Source organism: Ambystoma mexicanum, chromosome 12 (genome assembly GCF_040938575.1).
Source record: "Ambystoma mexicanum isolate Mex_15411 chromosome 12, UKY_AmexF1_1, whole genome shotgun sequence".
Classification (NCBI taxonomy): Eukaryota; Metazoa; Chordata; class Amphibia; order Caudata; family Ambystomatidae; genus Ambystoma; species Ambystoma mexicanum.
Genome location: NC_090936.1, coordinates 282,030,928 through 282,049,819, shown reverse-complemented (window position 1 = coordinate 282,049,819; position 18,892 = coordinate 282,030,928). Strand labels below are relative to the sequence as shown.

The 18,892-nt window shown below is 45.0% G+C and overlaps 1 protein-coding gene across 2 annotated transcripts in view; it reads left to right on the top strand.

Moving 5' to 3' along the window:
- Positions 1–18,892, top strand: part of GYS2 (glycogen synthase 2) — a 919,141-nt gene that overhangs the window by 736,597 nt on the left and 163,652 nt on the right. For both annotated transcript variants that reach the window (XM_069628441.1, XM_069628442.1), the window contains one exon: positions 9,428–9,591. In XM_069628441.1, coding sequence (XP_069484542.1) covers positions 9,428–9,591 — 164 coding nt within the window. The remainder of the gene's footprint in view (positions 1–9,427; positions 9,592–18,892) is intronic.

Below are 18,892 nucleotides of genomic sequence, written 5' to 3'. Positions count from 1 at the left end.
TTCCCTTCAAATTCCTGTCCTGTCAGTTATCAGAATCAACCTGTCTGGCCAGAATACACATCACTTTCCACAGAAGACAGGAGCAGGCACACGTGTGATATCAAATTTGATGTGGCTGTGTGACAAGGCGGTGAAAAGGAAGGAAGATCAGAGCCAGGACAAGATCTCTAGCAAGAAGACAATCAGACCTTGGGGGATGAGGTCATAATGAAGGGAGGCTACAACCTGGGAGAGACAGACAATTGGACCAATGGTAATGCTCTAGAACAAGAAAGATTCCAAGGATGTCATACTGATACAGGTCTCTGGTGTTTGTCTTTTGAATTAGAGAGAAGAGTTGGAGGAGGGCTCGGGGACTGAGGAGGAGGTGGCCTATGAGTGGGCCTATTGACGTCCGGCCATAAGGAAACAGTAGTCCAAGTTGCACCCGTTGTGCCCTATCCTGTTATAACCCGTTTATAGAGACTTACTAAGACATTTATCCCCAAAGAAGAAGTTAGCCTTGAGAGAGTTGCTGCTGACAGCCCTAACGGCACTTGAGACCCAGCTGGAGGCGTCTGTCATCCGGAAACAAAGGTGAGTGTCGAGTGAATGAGAGGAAGACTGAATGAACAGAGAGGCAGAGGACTGTGCTAACAGTTGTCCAGGAAGCCTTCCCAACAAGGGGAGGGGCTGGGCCAAGGAGGCTGGAGTACAACCAACACCAGTGAGGTTGTGAGCTGGAGACCTCCTCTCTGCAGAACTATAGAGAAATGAATAGAGAGGCTTGAAAGACAATACGAGACTTTAAGGAATTGATGATGAATGATCTCTAGGAAAACAGTTTCCAGAGAATAAAAGGCAATAGAGTCTCATCTCCTGGAGAAGACTCCCAAACACTGTTAGCCTCAACAGAATGGCTCGTGAACAGTATCTTCACCTTTTCAGAAAGAAAAGCAAACGGCATGTTGTCCCCCATTTTCCCAGAATTAAAGAAGCTTGTTGTTTCTGCAAATAAAAGTCAGTAGGTCTAAAGTGTTGAAGGCTGGTCTTCTCATTTCCAAATACCTACATTTGGTGTCAGAAGTGGGATCAAGAAACACGATGGAAGAGTTGATAAAGTCACTAACGGAGGGACAACAACTGCTACAACAAGCCCTTCAGATACAGAGCCAGCAAGCCCAGGCTGACCGGCAAGCTTTCCAGCAAGCTATTCAAATGCAACAGGCTCTGCTGCTAGAAGCTACCGCAGTTAGAGCCCAGCCACAAGTTCCTGAGTCAGTGTTGCAGAAATACTCCCCAGGGGAAGATCCTGCCCATTTTTTTGTTAACTTTGAAAGGGTAGCCCGAAACACTCAATGGCCAGTCGAGAGGTGGACGCACTATATTGCTCCCCTTATGAAGGGGGAAATGCAGAGTGCATACCAGGCTGCTAACCCCCAATAGGAGACACTACATACCCTGAGATGAAACGGGCCGTCCTAGAGAGAATGGGCCACGATGAAGAAGCCTACAGGATCAAGTTCAGAGATACCAAGCTGTTGCCCGAGGAAATCCCCCGACAGTTGTTTTACAGAATCAAGGAACTTGGGGACAAGTGGTTGCAAACCACTTCTACTACTGTGCATGAGATGGTAGAGAAGGTGGTCCTCGAGCAATTCGTGGAGGCCCTTCCTCCTCCAATGCAGAGATGGGTGTGACAACACCATAAACCCACCCTACTCGAAACAGTGGACATAGCTTCCGCCTACCAGAAAGCAGGACAGGGGAGATTGGCCTCCTATCCTCCTCAAGTTAGGGCTGTCAGAGTCCCTAATACCATAGGCTCTAGACAGGCCAACAATCCACGCTGGCCAAATTCGATGTTCCGCAGAACAGACTGGGACCCGTCAAGACCCCGACCTAACCATGAAACTCCTGGATCAACCTTCCCTTCCCGAACCCCAAGCGCCCCGCTGCGGGTCCCCAGTGTTTTTAATGTGGAGAATGGGGGCACTTGGCAAGGTTATGTCCAAAGAATACCAAGTCAGAGCCAATGGACATCGGAAGTTTTGAAAGAGCTGGGGGAAAGGAGGTAGTTCCATGCAGTTCAACCCCAAGTCACAAGATCACCTATCCATTTGTTTGTGAGGCTGAAGTGGAAGGTCGGCCAACCACAGCCTTGTTGGACTCTGGAAGTCTACAGACAGCAGTCCAACCGGAAGTGGTAAGAGAGGTGAGAAGTTCAAATGAAAATATACCCATTCGATGTGTTCATGGGGATGTTAAAATATACCCACTTAAGAAAATCAAGATAAAGTTAGCAGGTGAGCAAATGGCTTAAAAAAAAAGCCGCTGTGATGCCAACGTTGCCTGAATCGCTTTTGATTGGCTCTGATGTCCCAGATCTTCCCCGCCTTATCCACAAATTGGAAAACCACTGGCTGAAAGAAGCCCCCTTTTATGACCAAGACCTAAACGCCGGAAAGCCTAAGTTGAAGAAGAGTAAGTCTACCAAGAGGCTAGAAAAAAGGGGCTGGATAGAGAAAAATATGTGTCCAGTGGCAATAGATTGGAGGATTGATGAACAGGGGGACAGCTTTCGCATGGTACAAGAGCTAGACCCAATCCTGAAACACGCCAGAGCCTCAGTGGTCGACAAACCAGATGGAAGAATGCCATGCTTTGTGAAAGAGAACGGACTATATTATCGCCTTACAGAATCTACAGAAAAAGCAACCACACGACAACTTCTGGTCCCTAGCAAATACTATCAGACTGTATTAGAAGTGGCTCATCTTCAAGTGGGAGAGGGACACCTCAGGGTGGAGAAGACCACTCAGAAGATCTTGGCGAGATTCTACTGGCCAGGGATTTATGGCCAGGTGGTATGCTTTTGCCAGCGTTGTCCTGAGTGCCAAAAGAAGAACAATCCCAAAATGTTAAAGGCACCCCTCCAAACCATGCTGTTGATATTGGAACCCTTTCAACGTATAGGGATGGACATAGTCGGACCTCTGGACCCTTCAAGTCGGGGCCACAAATACTTATTAGTAATAGTAGATTATGCCATCAGTTACCCAGAGGCCTTTCCCTTGCGTTCTGCAAATACTCAACAAATATGCGACGTCTTGGTTCCTTTCATGGCCAGAGTGGGGATCCCCAAAGAAATAATCATGGATCGAGGCACTAACTTTATGTCCAGTATATTAAAGCAAGTATGCGACACCCTATGTATCAAGCAAATCAGGACGGCAGTATATCATCCCGAGACGGATGGACTTGTCGAAAGATACAACCAGACGATAAAGCAAATGCTGCGGAAAACCATCCTGCCAGGAGAGAGGAATTGGGACCGACGAATACCATGGATCTTGATGACGCTGAGAAATACCCCCAATCATCTACGGGCTTCGCTCCTTTCGAGTTGCTATTCGGCAGACCAGTAAGGACTCTCCTGGATATCCTAAAGGAGAGTTGGAAGGAGCAGCCAAGTACAGAAAGGTCGTTGACTGAATATGCGGCTCAGCTGAAGTCCAGAGTAGAGAAATTGCAGGAGGTGGCACAGTCACATCTACAACAGGCTCAGGTCAAACAAGAGCGTTATTACAACCAAAGAACGAAGTTACGTACCTTCCAGGTAGGGGACCAAGTCCTTGTGCTACTCCCTACTACAGAAAATAAGATGTTGGCATCTTGGAAGGGTCCATACCAGATAAAAGAAGTTTTGGGCCCTGCTACTTATCGAGTCCATCAACCTGGAATAGAATTCCCTTTCAAACATACCACATTAATCTTTTAAAGGAATGGAAGGAGCCTGTGGCCACAATATGGGCGTTCAAGACCGAAGAGATCCCATCAAAGCAGCTACTAAAGCTAGGGGGTCACGCCGTTAAGGAAACTTCGGATATTAATACTGAGCATGACCAAATAGCTCCAGAATATCTACCCTCAGCGGAAGACCACATATGAAAAGAAGCCCTGAATGTCAACCCAGACCTTGGCCCACGTCAAAAGAAAGAACTGTGTGACCTAATCAATCGTTACAAAGGGATTTTTTCTTCAATCCCAGGTAGAACATCATTGACATGTCACCACATACAAACATCCCCAGGTACAAAGGTGAGGCTGAGACCATATAGGATCCCGGAAGCCAGGCTACAATAGGTTAATAAAGAAATAGAAGAGATGCTACGCCTGAAGGTAATAGAACCATCTCACAGTGAGTGGTGTTCACCATTAGTAATGGTCCCTAAACCAGATGGGAGCACTCACTTCTGTATGGATTTTAGAAGGTTAAATGAAGTTTCGAAATTCGATGCATACCCTATGCCCAGAATTGACGATCTGTTAGAGAAGCTGGGCAAAGCGGAGTACCTGTCGACAAATGACCTGACAAAGGGGTATTGGCAGATACCACTGTTCCATGCTGACTGCGAGAAAACGGCTTTCGCATCCCCGGCCGGATTGTTCCAGTTTACTGTGTTACCCTTCGGGCAACATGGTGCCCAAGCCACATTCCAGAGGCTAATGAACTATTTGATAAAGGGCCATTAAGAATACATCGGAGCATATCTAGACGACATAGTGGTATACAGTCAAAGTTGGCCGGATCACTTAAAACATTTAAAGGCGATATTCCAAACCCTAAAGGAAGCCGGCTTGCATGTCAATCCCAAAAAGACCCATTTGGCCAACACATATACCAAATACCTTGGTTACTATGTCGGTCGAGGAGAAATCCGTCCTCAACAAGAGAAAGTAGAGGCCATCAGTAAGCTACAGTTCCCTGTAACGACTAGACAGGTCAGAGCCTTTCTGGGCTTCGTAGGATACTACAGGCGATTCATCCCACACTTCTCGACAATCGCTTCCCCCCTGACAAACCTTCTGAAAGCCAATGCACCACGTAAGAGAGAATGGAGGAATACAGAAACCGAAGAGGCGTTTGTGGCCCTTAAGAGTGCCCTATCGGATAAGGCCATTCTAAGGTGTCCGGATTTCGAGAAACCTTTTTACCTACATACAGATGCCTCTGGTTCAGGATTAGGCGCTGTACTCTTCCAGAGTAAGGGAGAAGAAGAAAGGCCTGTCTTGTTCATCAGCAGAAAGCTCTTACCTCATGAAATTAATTACGCAACCATCGAAAAGAGTGCCTGGCAGTGAAATGGGCCGTAGAAACTCTAAAGTACTATCTATTGGGAAGAACATTTACTCTGGTTACGGACCACGCTCCCTTGGTCTGGCTGTCCAGGAATAAGGATACAAATCCCTGTGTCTTAAGATGGTTTCTCTCGCTACAACCATACTCTTTCCACACCATCCATCAGCCGGGCATGAAAATGGCTCAAGCTGATTACTTATCCAGATTGCATGCCCTTCCCGATCGTAAGGGCTTCAGGGGGAGGATTTGTGACAAGGCGGTGGAAAGGAAAGAAGATCAGAGCCAGGACAAGATCTCTAGCAAGAAGCCAATCAGACCTTGGGGGAGGAGGTCATAATGGAGGGAGGCTACAACCTGGGAGACCTTGGGGGATGAGGTCATAATTGAGGGAGGCTACAACCTGGGAGAGACAGACAATTGGACCAATGGTAATGCTCTAGAACAAGAAAGATTCCAAGGATGTCATACTGATACAGGTCTCTGGTGTTTGCCTTTCGAATTAGAGAGAAGAGTTGTAGGACGACCCGTGGCCTGAGGAGGAGGTGGCCTATGAGTGGGCATATTGACGTCCGGCCATAAGGAAACAGTAGTCCAAGTTGCACCCGTTGTGCCCTATCCTGTTATAACCCGTTTATAGAGACTTACTAAGACATTTATCCCCAAAGAAGAAGTTAGCCGTGAGAGAGTTGCTGCTGACGACCCTAGCGGCACTTGAGACCCAGCTGGAGGCATCTGTCATCCGGAAACAAAGGTGAGCGTCGAGTGAATGAGAGGAAGACTGAATGAACAGAGAGGCAGAGGACCGTGCTAACAGTTGTCCAGGAAGCCTTCCCAACAAGGGGAGGGGCTGGGCCAAGGAGGCTGCAGTACAACCAACACCAGTGAGGGTGTGAGCTGGAGACCTCCTCTCTGCAGAACTATAGAGAAATGAATAGAGAGGCTTGAGAGACAATACGAGACTTTAAGGAATTGATGATGAATGATCCCTAGGAAAACAGTTTCCAGAGAATAAAAGGCAATAGAGTCTCATCTCCTGGAGAAGACTCCCGAACACTGTTAGCCTCGACAGAATGACTCGTGAACAGTATCTTCACCTTTTGAGAAAGAAATTCAAACGGCATGTTGTCCCCCATTTTCCCCAGAATTAAAGAAGCATGTTGTTTCTGCAAATAAAAGTCAGTAGGTCTAAAGTGTTGAAGGCTGGTCTTCTCATTTCCAAATACCTACAGGCTGCAATGATTATTAGCAGTGATATGGACCATGCCCTAACTCATGCATGCCTTATATTTAGTTTCATCCTGCCACCAGCATGGGTTACTTATAATAATCATAGTTTTGGCATAAGGGTGCATATCTTAAATGCATCCCCTGTGCTGCAGAGACTTGGCTGTCACTGCAGCTGTCAAAGGGGTACCTGCGACCTCCGTACCTGCATTGTGCCACTGAAGAGCAGGCGCTGCAGATCAGGATATTGATGCAGCAGGGCACAGATATACACTGTGCTTTTGGCATGGAGCTTATGAAAAGGGAATCTGATAGCAGATTATCCTTTCAGAGATGAAATTACCTGCATCATATTATTCATTAATAAAAATCTAAAGTGGCCAGGCTTTCAGCCTTGCCTGATGACAATTCCTCACACCCTCCCATCTATGTTTGTACTGCCCATCCCCACAACTACATTACACCCACACATCCACCCAGTTACATCCATTTACATGGAATCCAGCATCCATCTAAACAATCACAATCTCCAACCCATTCTCCATACAAGCCCAGCCATACAAACTTCTATCCGTCTATCGCACTAACACCTAAAAAAGCAGGAGCAATTGGATTTGTCATTTCCGGTTTATATATCGGGCTACATCGCCAAGGAATACATTTTTCTCCAAAGAAGCCTACTTTGCAGAGATGAACAAAAGGTTTTATTTACATGGAAATAGGTGAACATTTCCTCACATACAAAAACACTAGAGCTCATTATTTTTAAAAAATCCTAATAAAATAGCATTTTACACAAAGATACAAAAAATTGCCTAAAATAAATGCCAAATAAAGATTTTGATAGGGTTGCTAAAGAGAGAGAGCTGCAACCCAAATTTTCTATCCCGGCGACCATTGAATGTGTAGTATGTCAGACCAGTTTCATATCTGCTCAGTCAGGCTCTTTCCTGTGATTCTAGTCATATGTTCAAAGCTGGATTACTGATTTAGTGGATTAGTGGATTACTGGAGAAGTGTGTGGAAATCCCAGACTGGTCCAGGTTTCCGCAACCTCAATGCACATATGCAAACATTGCGGGGTGCACATGCGGTGCTGAGTAGCAAGGGCGGCCACCTTTGCTCTATTAATAGCAACGATGGCTACCTAGTTTTTGCAGAGAAATACCAAGTGCAATCTTTTTAGGGAAAATGTCTTTGATTATTTTGGATTGAAACAAGTTCTGATTTTTTGAGTTGGGTTGACATATAAGGGATTGCTGCAATATATGTATATGTACTTTTTAAATGTGTTCTCACAAAATATGACATTTCTTAATCTATGTTTTTCATAGCGTTTGCTTGTGATATGGTGTTTTGCTTTGTGTTTTAGTAAATGTTAAATTGTTTTATTACTGAAAGGTCAAAATGATGACGGTAACTCAGAAAAATGTATTTTATTGCGAATCAGTGCATTCTGTATAAATTGGAATCCCCAAGCCTGCGCCATACAGATATCCCACATAGCGCAGCAACCCGGCATGGGACCTCCAAGGGTTCCTGCACTGTGTGGCACATACTCATGCTGGCAAGCACCACGATGGGCACCCGAGGAACAGAACTGGGAAACATTTTTTTCCCTGCATTGTTTCCACTATATCCCACTTTCTTGCTGAATTGAACAGTAGGTCCCCAAAAGATGACATTTAGTCGAAAACACCTAAAAATGTAGTTCTATATTTATTTATTTGGGGTGCTTTCTGAAGTGCTGAATGTGACTAGTAGTGCTTTAAAGGGGGTGCAGGGAGGCATCCCACAGGGCTGTAAATCAGTACATGTCCCGCTACAGGGCTCCCAGAGGGTATCAGGTAATAAAATTGCCGCAAAAATGTCGCTGGTAATAAAAATCACAGCAAAAATGCTGTGGTTTGACCCGGTAATGGTGTACCCCATTATACCATTTAAGAGGAGCGAGGGTTGCGGGAGTGTCCCCCGCTCCCTTTAAATGGTATAATGGGTCCAGGGGTTACGGGGGTGTCCCCCACAACCTTTACATGATTGTGGCACAAAATATCACAGCATTTTTGCCGCAATATTTTGTATTCACAGCCATTTTTGCCGCGATTTTAAGACATGGAACCTCCCAGAGAGGCAGGGCACGTCCCACAGGGCCAAGGACGAGACTTTAATCTTTTGACTGGACCCCTCATCACAGTTGGCCCTCCTTTTTAAAGTCCCCTTAGCTCCCTCCTCAACTTGAGGTTTGGAAAAGTGTATAACGCAGCCCAAGGAACTGCACTATATGCACAGCACTTGGAGGGGAACAGAGATGTCTCTAAGTTATGTCACATGAAAATAAAGTGCCATCCAAAGTCAGCCATTTGGTGAAGTGGACAATCTGTTATTGTTGTTTTTTTTATTATTTTGTGGGGTGGTGTTTTCTTGAATTGTTTAGAAGTGGATAATTGGGTCATCTGTTAGTTAATACACATAGAAGGGTCCATTGTATTGTAAAACACCAAAGCACATTTACATTAAACTCCTTTGCACTTTGCATTTCCATTTCACATTTTACTTGTACATTTGTGTCTGTGTCTTTGCTATCCAAACATATAATATAGTGCTGACGTGTTAGTTATTGTAATGCATGCAGAGTGAGCCTTGCATGTTATGGGGGTTACGTTTACACGGATGGATAAAATGACAGAGGCCTGAAGGTGGGGACATCTACGAAATAGGATGGATAAAACAGCCAATAATAGGCAGCTTGCCAGCTGCCAATTCTGTAACCTCTGCATAATACCAGGGAAGGATAGAAGAGTTCTTTTTGTGTAAGATTTACTGTACCAAGGGAAGTAACGTTAGTTATTTCATGAATGTGCATGAGATGCGAAATTCATATGTCTTGAATAAAATATTTGAAATTAGTATGTAAAATTCATTATTTTACCATACATCCCCTTTGATCTTCCTATGAAAGCTAAGTAAGATCTATGGGAAATGATGTATGCCTTGAGGTCACGTTCATTGTTCAGACGACATGGTGTATAGAATTCCCGGGTGTTGTAATGAATGTCTTCCGTCCGTCTTTATTTTCGCCAGGGATTTACATTGTTGACAGGAGGTTCCGCGCGCCGGAGGAGTCCTGCAATCAATTGACTCAATACCTGTATGGATTCTGCCAGCAGTCCCGGCGTCAGAGGATCGTTCAGAGAAATCGAACGGAGAGGCTCTCCGATCTACTGGACTGGAGATTCCTGGGCAGGGTGAGTTATGGGATTCTGATCAAGGCATATAGAAGATTAAGCGCACGGTACTGGAGAGACATGTGGCGATTCTGGGAGCAATTTACTGAAAGGAGTCTTATGTCCCGTCAAACAATGTACACAGGCCCAGACTGGCCAATAGGCCAATGCCCCAAGTGCCAGTCAACACGTTAGTGTGGGCCTGTTTTTTGGCCACATTAGTCCAGTTTACTGCACTATGCAGCTAATAGTTTTGACCAGTATTACTGAATATATATGGCTTAAAATGCAAAATGTGCAACACGTTTCACCGAAAAAAACGTCCCTCTGGGTACTACTCAAGCAGTCTATCACAAAAGAAATAAATTACCATTTGCATGTTTGGGCCTTTTCTGCATTGGTGCCCGAGCCAATTGTATGCCTCAATCCGGCGCAGAAATCACAATAGTGAGAGTGTGGTTCAATGGTGCAAACAGTTGTGTACGTGGATACACAGCAGACAAATTAAACCCTTCACAACATTGACATATAACGTTTTCATATCATAGTGTAACTATGTGGTACTACAGACCGGAAATACATGTGTTTTTAACCCAAAGGATTCTAGGGAGATGAACCCAAGGGCCAGTTTCATATAATCTATTATAACAGGGGTATGCAGCCTGAAACTCTCCAGATGTTTTGTGCTACAATTCCCATGATACATCTCCTTTGACTATGTTGGCTCGGGCTGCTGGGAGTTGTAGTCCAAAACATCTGCAACCTTTGGGAAAGCCAAAGGTTGCAGACCCCTTTTCTAGAACATGCCCACTGATTTAGAGTGAGAAGTTCTTGCTTCAGACGTGGTTAGCAATGAAATAAGACCAATAAAGAGTGTTTTTTCAAAGCCACTTGCTCACGTTTTAAGACTAGGACAGACTTAGAAACAGACACTAGCCAACCACAGCACTAACAATCGATTGTAGCCACTCCATCCTAATTCATTACCAAGTATTGGCAAAGGCAGCAGCCGTGGTGGTGTTCACACGTAATTGCATTTTATGTTTGTAGGCATGGATGGTGTAAATACATGCACTCTACACGCCCAGTTCCCAAAACATCTACACGTTTGTGCCTGAAGACACACATTAGTAAAGTAGATAGTACAAAAAGACTACTGTTCACACAGGTGTACAAAGTATTTTTACTATGTCTATTTTGCCTTTGCCAATTTGTTTTTTAGGTATCTCTATAAACACATGTACCCTTAGGTTTACAACTCTATTGTCACAATTTAAGGACAACATCCAACGAAAATTCTACAACTAAACAAATTAAGAAAAAAAGGGAACATGGAGATTGTGACGTGTTTCCATACGGTTGTTAGACAGATGTCAATGAACAAACGCTTTACTTACCATTATAGATAGTAAGCAATACCAAAATGCTGTTGGGTACTAGTAAAAATATGAAAAGGTCTGAACAAACGTTTATGGTATGGTGCAAGTGAAAATGAGAACGGGGGTGCCTACAAGCCCCTGATCAGGAATTCCTCTGAGCAAGGGGGTTAACGAGACTCAGAGAAAGGGTGCAAGTGAATGTCAGAGCAAGAAGGGAGAACAAGCATCAGAGCAAGGGGGCGAACGAGACTCAGAGCAAGGGGTTGGGTGAGACTCAGAGCACGGGTGTAAGTGAATGTCAGCAAGAGGGAGAACAAGCATCAGGGCAAGGGGCGAGCGAGACTCAGAGCAATGGGGCGAGCGAGACTCAGAGCAATGGGGCGAGCGAAAATCAGAGCAAGCGTGCAAGTGAATATCAGAGCAATAAGGAGAATAAGCATCAGAGCAAGGGGGCGGGTGAGACTCAGAACAAGGGGTTGAGAAAGACTAAGAGCAAGGGTGTAAACAAATGTCAGAGCAAGAGGGAGAACAAGCGTCGGAGCAAGGGGTGAGCGAGACTCAGAGCAAGGGGTTGGGTGAGACTCAGAGCAAAGGTGCAAGTGAATATCAGAGCAAGAAGGGGAACAAGTATCAGAGCGAGGGGGCAAGCAAGACACTGAGCAAAGGGTCGAACGAGACTCAGAGCAAGGATGCAAGTGAATGTCAGAGCAAGGGAGTGAGCAAGACTCACAGCAAGGGGGCGAGCAAGACTCAGAGACTCAGTGTGTGCCATTACCCCTCTCCCAAAGAGCTTAAGGTCCAAACTACAACCCTAGGGAGTTGGAGGTTGTGGTATCATATCAAGCGGTCTGGATCCTACACATTTCCCTACATACACACACGTCACTGTCAGGGTCTTTTGACTCCAGGACCATTCCACCCTAGGGTGTGTGGGACACCTCACACTGCCAATGGTTGGGGGTTTCATACACATCCCGAGGAGTTGGAGTCTCTATAACTTCCCTAGGATTTGAGGTCACAGCCGACTCCCCGGGATTATGTCTCCTTCCCCGGGGTTCAGGGTCTCCCTCGTATCCCCTGGGTTGAGGTTGCCCCTGGAATTAGAGTAAAGTTCTCAAAATTCAGGTAAGTGATTACTATTCTATGTATTATCCACACATCAAGGGCTGGTGAATTCCAAGAAACAAGATGGAGGTGAAACGGTCGGTTCGGAACACTTGTTTTTAAAGAGATGTGCTCCAGAGTGTCAGCGTAAGCAGCACATCCTGATCGGCAGCTGTCTATATAGTTAATCCAGGAGCCGGTAAAATAGGTCGTGGGCAGATCCACCTGCTGGCTAGAGCATGGAGTAACCTGCAGGATGCAGATTCAAATCCAAGACGATTCACTCTTCCATTTAGAAATAAATTTAAAAACAAGCATTGGCAACGCCAATAGTTTTGCCGTTTACTGATGTCCGTTGCATTTTGTATTTATAGTTTGTTGCAATGCTAACTGTACAGTGACTGTGCTGATAGAAACAGCAGGAGCATAATGGCGGGTTGTCCTGTGTCATGCTATACTCGCCTGGGCTATGCAAGGTCATGCAATGGTGCTATGCCATAGTATGCTATTTCTGTGAAGCTATTTTATGCTGTTAAACATGATGTGCTCTGGTGCTATACCTTGATATGCTTTGTGTTGTGCTGTCATGCTGTGTTTTGTTATGTTACGCTATGCTGTGTTCTGGTGTGCTGTCTCTGGCTATGTTATGATATATTTTGTTATTCTTATTTATGTTATGCCATCATTTATGTGATGTTTATTTTGATGTGTCAAATTACCTTATTATACTAGGCCCATACTGTGCAGGCTCTGCCCATTTCTGTTATGTTGTGTTCTATATAGCACACTACTATCACAAGTGGCTTCTGAAAGTGAACACCACCTGGTGGCACTATGCATTACATCCTAAATTTAACAATGCTTTCTTGCACCAAGGCGTTATAGTAGTGTGGCCAGATGACCCCATGTCACAGCAACACTCTTCTTCCCTTGCGCAAATCATTGGTTTCAGGTGCGTACATCCCGCAAAAGTCCACCATGACGTCAACTCCCAGAATGCATTAGCTTGGTAAATGAGAGTCCACTCGTAGAACATACCTGGTGGGCCTAGTGAACGAAATCATTTGGTCATGCCAACTTAAAACCGATAACGCCCAAACTCTGCTGGCATACACGTAAAGACATTTTAAGAAAGTATGGGACCCCTAAGAGACTGGCAGGAGCTGCCACCCATCTGAAAATTCCAGACAATGCTGCTGACAAAACAATAAAAAATTGTCTTAAAGGGAGGAGCGTGTTGGTGGGCGGTTAGACATTCCAGAGGTTGTGCTAGAATCCTAGTATGGCTGTAAGGAGCAGTGTGAATGAGACCAGGCCCCTTTGGGGGAGCAGGGTTGGAGTACTGCTGCCCAGACACAGAGACAGGCACAGGGCGCGATAGGCTTCCGTGGTTACCTGTGAGCAATGCCTCAACGTAACTGAGTGCACGGACATACTAAGTGGCACTGGCACATCACTTCTGCAGTCTTAGCCATTCATTTAACAGCTGAATGTACTCTTTTATCTTGTAATAAATTGGTTATTTTTGTTATTGTTATGTAACTTTTATAGGGCGCAGCTCGTTCAAAGGCCTCAGTGCGCAGCAAGTCAGAAATGAGAAAGGAGATCAGAATCAGGAGACGTCAGAGACGATAGAAGACTAGTCATCTGAGTTAAAAAGAAACGTTATAAGCGTCTTTTGAAAGAGGAAAGTTCCTCACCGAGACGAAGAGAGGTAGGAAGGGGATTCCATAAGCGGGGGGCAATGGAATCAAAGCTGATGCCACCATAGCACTCTGGCTTATATCTAGGTGGTTCAAGTTTCTTAATGAAATTGGACTGAAGTGAGAGAACAGGACAAGGATGCTTAATCCGATTCCTAAGGTACACTGGCGCTTTATCATTAAGACATTTATGGGTGAGGAGTAGGACTTTATATGTGATTCAGAGTTTAATAGGAAGCCAGTACAAAGAGGTACGAGCATCAGTCACATGCATCCTTCTAGAGAGGCCACTAACAGCACACGCTGCATTGTTTTGAGCAACTTGAAGCATTTTCATGTTCGACATTGGCATGTCTGCCAACAGGCAGTTCCCATAGTCCAGGTTGGGTTACCAGGACATCTGCAAGGGAGGTAGTATTAGCTTCAGATAAGAAAGGTTTAATCTGCCTTATAAGACGAGTAGTGGCGTCACATGATGCTTTCACTTGACTGGCATGTTTTTCCATGTTTAGTGCAGAGTCTAAATAGACACCAAGGGTCTTAACCCAAGGGCTAGTTTTGATAGGAGAGCCAGCAATGCTGCATATCTAGGATCCAGCTTTCGTGTCTAGTGCAGGAACTTGTTGGGTGTCCTGACCCACGTTTGGACTATTATGCTGCAACATTTGGTGCTGTGGGCTTAGGAAATCCAAGATAGCGGAAAATCCCACATTTGCGCCAGAATCCAGGAGAACCGTGCAGTTTTGTGCACACCAAAATGATCCCCTGACCTGCCACCCACCAGTGCAAAGAAAGATGGTTCTGTTCAAAATCCGTTTTTATTAATGTCAGAAATTGCTAAGATCATGGGCCCAAAACCACCAAACAAAAATCCAACTATGGTTGAGTTTACTACAGATCCACATCAATGCCATGTCAAGCAAGGATCATATACTATCAAGTAAAATCCTTTCTTTTTGAAATGTATTAATTCAAGACAGCTGTCAAAAATAGGTCCAGTACCGGCATTGGACACTGACCGGCGCTGGCGCTCTATAAATCCTGACAGGAGAGCTGTCTTGCAGAACTGTGCAGTGAACAGAAGGGGGTCTTATGTAATTAAAAGTTCAAAAGACTTGCCTTTCCTGAGAACTTTAACACCCCAGAGACCCACACCAGGAGGCAGGATATCACATGGCCCTGTTGATTGAGAGGAGGGGACTTCCCTGCAGCCTGCTGGACCAAACACAATAGACCCTTTCAATTGAATGGGGTCTGCTGATTTTGGGTGTGGACTGTAAACAGAGCTCTGCCTGGAAGGAGAGACATGTGATGCCTGACTTCCCCAGTTCCTAGGGGCGGGCCAGACAGGACAGTGGATTCATATTGCAGCAAATATATGTTTAAGTTAAATGCTTCTACAATCTTGTATTAAGCTCACAGAAATGTAGAATTTGGGGATCCTGAAACTGAAAAATGCCCTCACGATTTGAGCCCAAATTCCATTTTGTGCGGTGTTCTGGGACCAAACCCCACTATTTATTAATATTGCAGACACTGTGTTTAGGATAGAGACATAACAATTTTCAGTAATATGCTCAGGGAAGGGGTGCAGGTCTGTGTAAATTTTGAGAAAAAACCAATATGGCGAAAGTCACTAAAAAAGCACAAAATGTTGCCATTTGTGAAACCAGGCTCTCAGGGGGATCAGAGTTGGGCGAGAGTGTATCTTAAATTAATCTGTGAAATGTGTATGTAATTTCAACGACTTGTGTATCTGGGAAACCTGTTAGTTATGAAAAATTCATTTTCTAAGTAAAAGCAAAGGGGCGTTTCTTCAATAGACTGTAAGACTCTGACTCACTCTGACACACTATCCCTTCTCAAATCAGGTCACAGAGAATCCTTGACCTATCAAATCATGAGAGGGTTGGCCATGCAGAATGAGCCGACCCACCCACTTTTAAAACACATAAAAAGAGACTGCTTGGACAGGCAAGACAATCATTTTTCCATTTTCTTGCGGAGCATTTTGCTGGACCACACAACATCTAGAAGGAACATCCAGAACTTAGACTCCAGATAGACTACAGAACTTAAAGCAAAGGCCTAACCCACAAGCTGAGAACTCTTCTCAGCAGGCCTTCACAATCCAGCAATCCAACCAAACTATTCTACAGCTGGGCGAGCTGTTGGATTCTTTGCCAGGAACTTTTGCCAGAACCGGTAGCAAACCCAGAAAGCAGTGCTGTATCCAGAGAGACCAGAACCAGAGAGACCCAGACCAGACCACTGTAAAGTGCAGAGCAGAGCTGACCCAGAGAGCTGTGACTTCAGAACCACCCGCCCGGGGTCCAGTCCAAACCTGCTGACCAGACCCTGACGGCCTATTTCAAATTCATAGTGTGAGTACTCAGCCAGAACTGTGCAAAACCAATCTCTTAGTTTAAATAATCTAATTCAACTATTTTAACCTATTTAGAACTGCATCATAAGCAATCGTGTGTCCATTCTGCAAAACTGTCATCTGTCATTCAGAGCTTTACTTTTATTTTGAGAATCTACCTCCATTAAATCATCCTTATCCTTTGAACCGCGTGTGCTAGGAACGTGGTTTAACTTGCATCTTAAAGCTAAGATTCTAAGCTTTCCAACAAGCCTAAAACTGACTTGCTACTCCTTATAGTTCCTCCATAATCGCGATCGACGCACTCGGAAAAAAGTGCCGCGAATTGACAGTTTGCTTCATTTCAACCACGTGTAAAAATATCTGTCTTTTGCTTCCATCACTGAATCCCGTTTTCAACCTGATAACCATGCCTGAATCATTGGTAGGGCTGACCTGAACTGACTTAAAGTATCTCTCACTCACCCTGAACCTCTAGAGGGAATTAAAAGCATTTTCAGCATATTTTTCACTTCATTGCCACCGCATTTAAAAGGATATTGCATGCTTTAAAATCGTACCTGTTTTCCTCTAAGCTCGCTGGGGGGAACTGGAAATTGATATTGCATTTGTATTCCTGAGAATTGTGTGCTCTTCTTCCATCTCCTTATCTTGCATAGGGGGGAGGGAATTGTCAAAGGAAAAGTGATCATATTATCTTTTGTTGAAATCATATCAAGTTTATTCTGCGCTGCAATTTTTCCCTCATTGCTTTTCCTTGAAACCATAAAAGTATTTTCTGCTACCTTATCCTTCCTATACTAACTCCTCATTGATTGTAAAGAAGTGTGCTAGTGTCAGATTATCTATTGTTGATCAACATTATATTCATAAGGATGCTATCAAATATTAATTTATTACAAAAGTGTGATATATATATATTGTTTAATTTTTCCAATAAATTTTTTAAATTGCAAAACAAACCTACTTCTTGGCTCAGTGAGATCAGGGGGATTCATAGAGAGGGGTGTTATACAAGGGTTTATCATCCAGGGTATAACTTGCTATAAAAACATATAAATAAGGGCTTCCCTTTAGCAATCCCAAACAAGGCACTGACTTAGTGAGAGTGCTTGATTGGAGTCACTTAACAGAGTGGGGGCTCGAGCCGGGTATTCTGGAGTAGATCTACCACTTGTGCAGCTTAATACTGTGTGCTAACTGACAGGATACATAAATCCTGTTGTATCACCACGCTGTGTTACACTGTAAAAACACCCCTCAAAGGAACGCTCTAAGGAAACGGTCTGTTTTGCAAAATAAAATACAAACATCTGTAAGTCAGGAAGGAAATCAAATTCCAGAATGACGACCTTGGTAGATATCAAAATATCAAGAGAACACCTCTTACATAAGCTATTTGTGAGAGGTGAGTGGGCTCATCAGGACCAGGCGGTCTGGTTGCAGGCAATCGCACCCCAGATCACTGAAACAGGGTAGATATATGGAGAGATCAGGGCCCCTTACATGTGGCAGTATATTATTAAAATAAAGAAGGATATGGATATCCTGCAACAGGAAAAGTCTGACCAGGATAACAGATTTCTGGCCTTGCAGAAGGAGTACCAAGAAGGTTTGGACGCCCTACTGCAGAGCCAGAAAAAACTGGAGCAACAACTGGACTTCAATAGGGCATGCGCAGAGCAGGCAGTCACCCTGCAAAGCCACCTAGATAGGGAGAAGACAGAGAGTAATAAACTGATTTTGAAAGACCTGGATACCCAGGCAGAGTTTGATCAAGAACGCCAGAAGGTTGGTGCCTTTCAAAGGTTTGATCAAGAACGCCAGAAGGTTGGTGCCTTTCAAAGGCAGAGGGACGACCTGTCGGCACAGATGCAGGCTCTTAGTCAGGAAAGGGACACCTTAGGCCAGGAAGTCTGCCAATTAAAAGAAAAAATTGAAGAAAATCACTTGGCCCTTCAGGGACTGGGTGACCTCCAAAAAGAGCATCAGAACTTGTTAAAGCACACCAGGAGGGTGGAAGATGCTCTGGAAAGAAAGGAGCAGGCCAGTAGGGATGGGACTCAGGAGGTAACCCTCCTGCAGCAAAGACTGGCCCAGTATTCCAGGACCAACCAGGAAGCTCAGAGAGAAAATGAGGCTCTCTGTCAGCACAATGATAGGCTCCAGCAACAGGTAGCCATGCAGGAGAGACTGATAGAGTCTAGTAAGGCCTTAACTGAGGAACTGAAAGCGCAGGCTCTTGCATTGCAACAGGGAGCAGGGGCTGACAGAGATGAAGTTCGCTGTGAAAGGGAAACATCAGGAGGCCTAGTACCAGAGGCCTTCATCTCTCCCAGTCCTTGGACTCTGCCACCCCCATGTCACCTGGCGCACATGAGCACAGGGCCACAGGGATGGCAGATTACTATCCAGCCAAAAGTATGAGGTTCATAGGCCAGTACCTCCCAGGAATGGATGGGCGGGCATCCGGGTATGGGCACCCAAGCACAGTGCAATTTAGTGGGGAACCCCAGGAAAGTAGGCCCACTAAGGGCATCCTAAAAACCTCTGCCAAGTTAGGTCAGTGGGGGGGGTACCCATCAAATCCTGCCAGCAAGGAGGGATCTGAAGACTCCTCTGAGCTGCCCAGGACACAGGAGACTAGGTCCCCACATTCTGCCAGCCATTCCCAGGCTTGCAGAATCAGCGAAAACCTGGAATGTCAGACGGGCACCTCTGGGAGCAGTGCCTCTGAGTCAGAGGATGAG